The sequence below is a fragment of the Coffea arabica genome, chromosome 1c (assembly GCF_036785885.1).
Source record: "Coffea arabica cultivar ET-39 chromosome 1c, Coffea Arabica ET-39 HiFi, whole genome shotgun sequence".
Lineage (NCBI taxonomy): Eukaryota > Viridiplantae > Streptophyta > Magnoliopsida > Gentianales > Rubiaceae > Coffea > Coffea arabica.
In genome coordinates, this window is record NC_092310.1 from 12,102,970 (window position 1) to 12,112,523 (window position 9,554).

Consider the following 9,554-nt stretch of genomic DNA (forward strand, 5'->3'; position numbering starts at 1 on the left):
TTTCATAGTTGATCCAGATCGAATTTGCAGATTACAGAACGAGAAGTTCATTATCAGTCTGGTTGTCAGCACTGGATTCAAATGGCAATAACTTAGGCTACAAAAGTCCGATTGAGGCGCTTTTAGATGCGTTGGAAATCTGAAACATAGGGTTAAAAGTTTTGTGTTTTGGCCAAAGGGTGATTTGGTACAGATCAAGGTGAAAAATGAAGCCAAACTTGTGGAATCACAAAATTTTCCGCGAAATGAGACTTTTGGCAGTCACGGGTATTTTAGTCATTTTATATGCTACAGTGCTCTGATTGAGCTGAAATTTTATAGACTACTATATAACATCATTTCCTACAATTTTTATGTTTTAATATAAGCCTAATTCAGCCTTTAGCATGGTCGAATGAAGCTGGTTAGAACAGGGCAGTTCATCACTAAAGCTAGAAATTAACCACACAAGCTGGAATTTTTGTAAGCAACCAAAACCAACATATAAAATCTTTAATTTTACACATAACAAAGCTATCATTCCATTGCCATCATTAATCATCACATGAGGGCAGAAAAATCAGCAATAAAACTGAAAATGCCATAATACTACTTCAAACTATGAAATATTCTCACAAAACTACATCTTTAATAACTCTAATCCACTAATTTGCAATTATTGAGAGCAAAGAGGGATTTCTTAGACAAGTTACCTTAGAACCACTAGAAAGATGGTAGCTTAATACTTCCTCCTCAAAAATCACTCCACCAACACCTCTAATCCTCCTCAGTGAATACTTGTATGGAGTGGTTTGCAAAGTTATTGGGTAAAACTCAAGATTGAAGCAAGTTTGGTAGCTAAAAAATGAAGTAGTCTCTCTTGTTCTTCCTCTCAAGGTGGCCGGCAAACAAGACAAGGAAATGAAGAGATTTTTGGTCAAAAATCTGATTTTAGGAAAGTTATTAAACCTTGGTCAAAGTTGGTTGGATTTCTGCCACATGTCGCAACAAGATGGAATCTTAAAATTGTCTTTTCTCTCTCTTATTCTTGGTCAAAGATTGTGACTGGTTTAAGGGATATTTTAGGGTTAATTAGCTGAAATAAAAGCAAGGGCATTAAGGTAATAAAGTAGTGTTCAAGTGGTGTACTCATTCGGTAGCAAACAGTGCATGTCGGTTCAAACTTATTTTCCTTAACTCGTGCGTACTAGGGTTTTTACTTGTGATTCACTCACTTATTATTATCACTTCTAATCACACACTTTTTCTTATATAAAACTCACTCTTAAACATCAAATTTAGTATACATACCTTACCAAGTGATCACACGGCCAAAATACGCGAAACCCTAATTTACCCGAACTATAAAACTAAGGGTAAAACTCTTAAATCTGTTATTCATTACAACTATTGAGGGTGTAAATGAGTAATAAAAGTATCATAAAGTAATTGAGTCAAAATAAAAGGGAATTTTAGTCAAATTTTGTATTTAGTAAAGTAAGAAGATCTTGGTCAAAGTCTACCATCCATTGGGTTCGCGACAAATGGCGCACTAGGGTTTATTCTCATTCTTTTGGCTACCAATGGTTAATTTGCCTAGCTAATTATCCCCTAGCACCTTGTAAAAAAATAATATTCCCTAATACAATGTCACAACTCGTCAAAATTTTATCGCACTAGTGGGTCCCACGTCCAATATACACTACTATCGTCACATAGACTAACTTGTACCGGAAAAAATGTCTTAACAACTTAATTCCTTTATAAAAATCTTTCAAACATTAATATCATAAAGAAAAGTATAGAAATTGTATGCCAGAAAATAAACTACTGACTAGAAAATAAAGAATTTTTTTCGGGTTCTTACAAGCAATCTGGCCAACAATTTGTGCATGGATTGTCGGCCAGATTTGAGTCTAAACAAAAGCTACAACTTGGTCAATTTGCATATTAATTGAGCCTTTCCTTTTCCGTATAAAAGACGGCTTCTCATGGATGAAATTTTTGGAGAAAAGGGGAGGAAAACAAGGAGAAAAACCACCACAATCATGTAGATCTTAACTAGATCTTAGATCTTAGGTTAGATTAGGTTAGTGTAGGAGTAGATTAATTATCCCATCTTTGTATTGGCTAGCATGAATGAGGATTGAGGTTGAAGATGGAGAAGTTAAGCTTTAGTGACAAGGGTTTGATCTCTCCTAACACTTCAACTCTTGTATTTGATTTCTTTGTTAGTTTTAATACAAGATTGGATTGTATTTTCATTTGCTTTATGTTTAGCTAAAGTTTCATGCCTTGGGTTGGATGAACTTGCTATGATTTATTTGTGAGATTTGCTTGGGAGGTTGATGCTATTGCTTTGAGTTAGTTATTTAGCACTTTCATTCTTACAATCATAATTAACTGGCCATTAGTTGTGATTATTTGAAGGTATTGGATTATCAATGAAAGTCATGATTCAATGTTAGTTCAAGGAAGTGCTAAACTTCGAGAGTACACTCACGAGAGTAGAGGTACACCTTTGTGGCTTATTTTTATAGTAATTTCATAGAAGTTCATGAACTTGTAGCTAATTTCATAACCACAAGAGTAGGTATAGATTTGTTACAAGTATAGTTGATTTACTACGAGAGTAGGTTTCATATGCATAAGGATATTAAGCCATGTCTAACCAAGGTACTAGTGTTCAATTACCAAATAATATTGCTAGCAAAGAGTGGTTAGGAATTCCTTTCCCCAGGAGCTTTATATTGTTGATTTTCTCCATTTTATAATATATTTGTAGTTTACATTTACTTTCTCGCAATAGTGAGCGTCTAAATAATAAAGAAATTTGAATAGCATCGATAATTGATTACTCTTCCTTGTGGGATCGACCCTTAATACCCTACACTCAAAATGACCTGTATACTTGCAGTTATGTATGGGGCATTTAGGAATTTTAAAATTTAAAACTTGAAGTAGAAATTGTTTTTATATACTCACCCCTGCCTGTCACATCTTATATAGGATTGTCTCCTATAATTCTTTCTCTATAAAAATCTTTTATAATCCAAGATAGATGGACAATCAGGTATTCTAACATTATGAATTTTAGAAAGCATCAGTTGACCTCTCCATGACAATCAACTTTGATTCATGATTCTGTGATAATAGACCTCTCCATGGATGTTACATATGCCATTAGAATGACCTAATTCTACGATATGGATAGAACCAGTGTCATGTTGCCTAACAGAAGGTGTGATCATCGCAGATAGATGATACTGAATGAGAAATCAAGACAGAGCAATACAGTCCTGAGGATTTTGTAAATGTAAACTACCATTTTCATTTCTGCCAGACTCGGTAGTAAACTAGGTGACATGATTTTCCTATCCTAGAACATGAGCTAGAGGCAATCTATCCTTGAGCTCAATATTCATTGCACTAATACAATGGTTTTGAGATATCAAAGAATTTGAACATATTTTGATAGGTACTTTTGATGTATAAAAGCGTTGGTTTCTGTCATTTAATAAAACTCGCTTATTACTAGTTTCATTAAAGAGCTCACCTATCAAACCAAGATTTTAATTAATGTTTCTTTTTCTTTACATATCTATGAAAACCGCAAAATTAATTTCTACCTAATCAATAATCAAATAGATGAAAAATAAAAATTATACATTTACAGGCAAGTTCAACCCAAATAGAACACCTCATTAGTATAGAAGAATTGAAAAGGCTAACATACAGATATTTCTTACGTGAAAAAATTCATTGCATAAAAGAGCTATCAAATCTAGGAAAATAGTAACTCTCAAAAGACCAGATATCATAAATATTTTCCAAGGCATAACAGTGATCATTCGCAACTACAGAATGAGAGTCATGTAATAATAGCAAATAAGAACCAATAATTGGAGAAGCAGACTAATTTATTAAAAATGCTAATCATTAATGGCTAAAACTTATTAGTTGGATTTTAGTTTTCCTGAGACATAGCATCTTAAGCAAAGTAGAGAAATAAACCTAGAAGCAAAAGGATTCTCTTGAAAGATTCTTGGCCATTAGTAGAGAATCGAAGGAGAAAAACAAACACAAACACAGAGGGAAAAGAATTACTAAATGCCTCCATCAACATAGCAACTTTTAAAAAAATCATACAATAGATAATTAATAACAGCTAACAGTATATCCTTATGAAATCCCAAAAACATTCCCTGTGTGACAACCCCACCTTCCCCTAAGGCGAACCAAAGGGTTTAGCGAACCGCCTGCCCAACTCTCGCCAGGATTCAATCGCTCTCATCAAGTGAAATAAGATATAACCTCGAGGCTAAGCGAAAAACAATTCCCAAACTTGAAACATATACTTACATTCATATCCATCTCAAACAGAAATACAATCCCAATTAGAACAAAAGCTTTAAGATCTTACTACATCCAACCTTATCCAAACACTAGCGCGAGAGCATAAAAAAAAAATTTCAAAAAACTAGACCAATCTAGTCTGCACAAGACTCACGCCCTTGCTCGCATCCCCTGTAAGGAAAACAAAGCTAACGGAATGAGGTAAAAGCCCAATGAGGTTCCATACACATAGCCAAGTAACTAAACAAGGACATTAATCGTGTAATAACAAGTAATCCAGAAAATATTTACAATATAAAGCAATGATAACACACTCATTAAAAGGATACATGCTCACGTGGAGCCCTTCGTTCATTCATTCCACCAATCGTTTCCTTATTCCTTCAGTCATTAAAAATTATATTTGTAAGTGAAAACCCCTCCATTGTTCTTGCCATTCATTCATTCATTTCATTTTCCCCCTACTGGACATTGGCCAGTCTCCACAAACTTCGTGGTCATATTCGAGTATACCAATAACCAAGAGAAAATATTACAGTTAAACCATCCAAAGTTTAGGTGAACCAAAGAAAATCCGAATAACTACTAGTACAAAGTATAAGTATAGTTTTGGAAGTGAAAAAAGTACATTTAAACCAAAGGACATGAGTAAAATATTTGTAAAACTTATGCTTGCTCGTAAAACTTTGAAATCTCCATTTGAGTCGAAAAAACGAAGAAAACTTATTTCTATTAGTCATAAATTTTATTTTTCCAAGGGTACAAGTTTCAGCCAGATTCTAACTTATATACCTCTAAGAAAGAAGACTTGAATACCTTAGATGATTCAAGTTAGTTTCATCTTCAACCCTTACTCAAGTCGGGAGTACATCTACCTAGCCCTCGAGTGCAAATTTGGGCAGCACGCCCTTTGTATTTACCTATTTTCTAGCCATTTATGGCTTCATTATTTACCTCAATCAGCTCCCAAATCACACACAAATAATTTTATTACAATAGCCGTTCAATAGGCTAAAAGTCATTCCACTACAAAACTAAGTTAGAAAATTGACCGGAAATAAGGTTTAAGCTAAAGAACAAAATGACAGGTTTGACGTCTCTTAGCGTATTGATCACAACCGAAACTACGCTTATAGGATTGGGGTAAAATTTATAATGTTTCGAAGTTAAGCCAAGGGCTACAACTTTGATAAAGACAACTCAACCCAGTTCATAGTGTATCTAGGTTAAATTTGCAAATTACAGAACCAGAATTTCATCATCAGGCTGGTTAACAGCACTGTGTTCAAATGACAATAGCTCAGGCTACAAAAGTCTGATTGAGACGGTTTTAGATGCGTTGGAAAGCTAAAACATAGCACTAAAACTTTTGTGTTTTGGACAAATGCTAATTTAATACGGATCAAGGTGAAAAAATGAGGCCATAATGATGAAATGTCAAAACTGTCCACAGAACTCTGCCTATGGCAGTCAAAGGTACTTTCATCATTTCATGTGTTACAGTGCTCTGATTGAGCTGAAATTTTACAGCAAATATAAAATATCATTTCCTACAACTTTCATGTTTTGAGCTAAGCCCAATTCAGCCTCCATCATGGTCGAATGAAACTGCTCAGAACAGGGTAGTACAAAAACTTAAAGCTGGAATTTATGCAAACCAACAAGAAATTTCTTTAGGCAAAGTAAACTAGCACCTAAACACAAGATTTTCCATACATCAAAGCTAGTAAATCATGACCAATCATTACACTTCACATCTGAGCAGAAATTACACCATAAAATTGAAAATTTTCATATCACTACCTCAACTTATGAAATATTGTATAAAACTATCAAAATCTCAACCATAAGCTACTAGTTTGCACATATTGAAAGTAGGGAAAAGTTGCTAGCCAAAAATACATTGTAACCTCAAGAAAAATGGTAGCTTAGTCTTTCCCCCTCCAAAATAACTCCACCAAAGCCTTTAAGCTTCCCTAGTGATCACTTGTATGGAGTAGTTTCAAATTTGGTTGGCTAGAACACAAGATCCAAGCTAGCAAGTGAGGTAGAAAATGGAGTTTTCTCTCTTGTTTTTCTCCTCAAAACAGCCGGCCAAGAAGAAGAAAAATGGAGGAAATTTTGAGTCAAAATTTGTTTTAGTAAAGTGAAGAAAATTAGGTCAAAATCCAATCTCCAATGATGTAGTGACACTTGGCCTTTCTAGTGTTTTCTCTAATCCTTTGTCTTCCAATGGTTACATCATATAAAAAACCTCTAATTATCCTCTACCACCTTGTATAATAATATCACTTAGCACAAAACTCACTTAGTCACCAAAATTTTATCGCACTAGCGGGTCCCACGTCTATAATGCTCTTCAATTTTAACGTACACTAACTTATACTAGGAAAATGATTTAAAACTGTACTTACTTGTAAAATGCATAGAAAATTTAATATTTTAAAGGATAGTATAAAAATGTAGGCAAGAAAATAAAATAATGCTTAGAAAATGTGAAAATTTTCGGGTTCTCACACTCTGACATAAGAATAATTTGTATGCATATATTGCACCAATGTTAAAGAGGAATTACGTGGAGAAACAAACAAGCCAAAAGATGATTAGCAAGAGTCTATAAATTAATAATTATATTTTGTTCATACAAAATTTCTAATTAACAAAGAAAACTGAGAAACAATAGAAAATAATACCTGATAATTTCTTCCTTGCTAGTTGAAGATTTTTTTCTGCTTTCCAAAAGGCCTTCTTAGAGAGATGAACAATTCTTATATATGCAGTTCCAGTCTTGGTTCTTCTCTTTATACTAAAAGTACAAAACCTAAATAGACATCGTGTAATTTTTCCGAGCTGAAGGATTTCTTGAATAATTTTTCCTCCACAAATATGCTATTGCCATGAAAAGAGATCGGATACAAACTAGGCACATCAAACGACATGCTAATTACTGATTTTCTGGTGTAGAGGTACATGCTAATCTATGAAATAATTGCTGGTTTCTATGGCAATAATTAGCACTAACAGGTTAGGCATGTCCACTCTATAGAGGAGATTGAGAAGGATTTGGTGAACAAAAGCATATGGAAGAAGCGAGAAGGGTACTTCCCCCTTTGCTTTCCTAAAGGCTATCAACAAGATGAGGGAGACACTAGAGAACCACTTGCCCGACTTTTCCTTCTCTCTTCTTTTTTCCCCTTAATTGCACAATAAAACCCATCATTAATCATGAGATGAATGCATCCAATGGCTGTTGATATTTGTGACTAAATTAACCATAGATCCAATAGTTGGGAGTCTAGGACATATCCCCTAATAATTTAAGTGGACTTCATATACACAACCATACAAATGGGCTACACTTATTCTGGCTAAGATGAGGAAGAATCAATCAAATATTTTTTAAACACCAATGCCTCTCAATAATTTGACACTGTTACAGGGCCTTGTTATACTGGAAGGGCCAAATCAATCTTTCATGGATAAATGATAGAGATGCTCCTCAACAATTGGTAACCATTCAAAGTCCATGTACAACCACGAAGGGCTTCATCAGAAATCAGAAGCACTCCCATGCCCAACTCCTTCCCTCTTTCTGCCACTTGGCTTAATATAGGGGAAGGAGGGATGTGTTTTTATATATACTAGAAGGAACCAGGCTATGTAAGTACAACCTAGGCCTACCTATAAAATTTTGGATAAAATTTATCACACTATAATTTACTTTCAAATAAAGAGCAATTATAATTGCTAAAAAATGAGTCTAAAATAAAGTTTGTTTTAAGTGGAACGTTCCAAAAGTTTGCTCTAATTTGTTTATTGTGATGCAGTAAAGATTTATCTTGCTATATTAAATAGATAACCAATAGCAAAGAAACAAAAAACCAAGCACATGAAACATGCAAAACCAGTTCAATGTTAACATAAATGATATATGATTCACAAAACCAAATATTATGCCACTATAATTACAAATGCATAAAATTTCACCACTATTTCTTTCTCAAACAAGACACCATTACGTAAAGCTTCCATCCTATAAATTCACAACAAAACTTGCAAGAAATTTGAATGGAAGGCTTTTCAATGCATAAAAAAGGTACAAAAATTCAGTATCAAAGAATTATTAAAGGAAGTGCAAGATGCAATTAAGCATTGAAAAGGAGCTAAAACATTAAAATTGCAAAATAGAAATTTTGCATTTAAATTTCAGACAAACCTCACCAAAGGAGAATCAACTTATAAAACCAAAATAATGGAAGACTTAATGAATATCAAGGAGATCAAGCCAAAATAAATAAATACACCATGGTAACAGGATAAAGAGGCAAGAAAAAAAGAAAAATTATAACGGCTAAATAAAATAAAGTTGATGAAAAAAAATTAAGTCCATATTTGGCAGCGTGAAACATGGGAAATGTCGCGCCCCATTTTTTGATAAGAAAAATAAATAAAATAAATGGTTTGAGAAAGATGTTTTTGATTCAATTTTGATTGGAAAATGATTTTTGTGAGTTGAAAAAGATATGGGTCTAATATGGGACTTGAAAAAGCGACGATTTGACCCAAAAAATAGTTTTTTTTTTAAAAAGGGTTTTTGAATGAGAAATTGGAGTCGCCACTTGGTAATGATTAAGGTGTACCAAGTCACCTAAAAATTTTTAAAGACAAAGTAGTAAAACCCTCTTAAAACGACTCCTAGTCCACGTAAGCCAAAAAAAAGGTTCGGGAGTCACGTTTGACAAAGGGGAAGGCAAGGATAGAATCCAAGGCACCCCTTTGACCTAGCCAAGGCTAGTTGCGCGACTTAACCTTACCTTTCCTAATTTTCTACCCAATATATGTATCGCACGTTGGATAAGACTATATGAATGCAAAACGGAAAGGAAAATGCAATCCTAAATTCTACGATGTCTCTTGTGAGGCTTTTGGTCCCAAACCACATGAATTGTGGCGGCCAACAAAGGAAAACCTCATAGAGGTCGATTAATGCAAATGAGAGTTCAAATTCAAGTGTGCAAGTGTGAAAGTGTGTTAAAGATGCAAAAAATGTAAGTGCAAGTGTGCGAATGTATAAAAAGGTGTATGTGTGAAATTGTATAAAATTCAAGTGTTTTTTGTGTGCAAGTGTGTAAAAATAGAATAATAGATATATAAGGTAAAGTGGAATTTCATTTGTGAGGTGAAAATGAGCACGTGATAGGAAAAATGTAGTGAGAAAG

The 9,554-nt window shown here is 33.9% G+C and overlaps 1 protein-coding gene across 1 annotated transcript in view; it reads left to right on the forward strand.

Moving 5' to 3' along the window:
• The window catches only part of LOC140038983 (uncharacterized), a 28,273-nt gene extending 20,330 nt beyond the window's left edge, over positions 1–7,943 (forward strand). The window contains exons 4-5 of the mRNA XM_072084762.1: positions 7,360–7,433; positions 7,775–7,943. Coding sequence (XP_071940863.1) covers positions 7,360–7,433; positions 7,775–7,943 — 243 coding nt within the window. The remainder of the gene's footprint in view (positions 1–7,359; positions 7,434–7,774) is intronic.
• Positions 7,944–9,554: the final 1,611 nt, after the last annotated feature.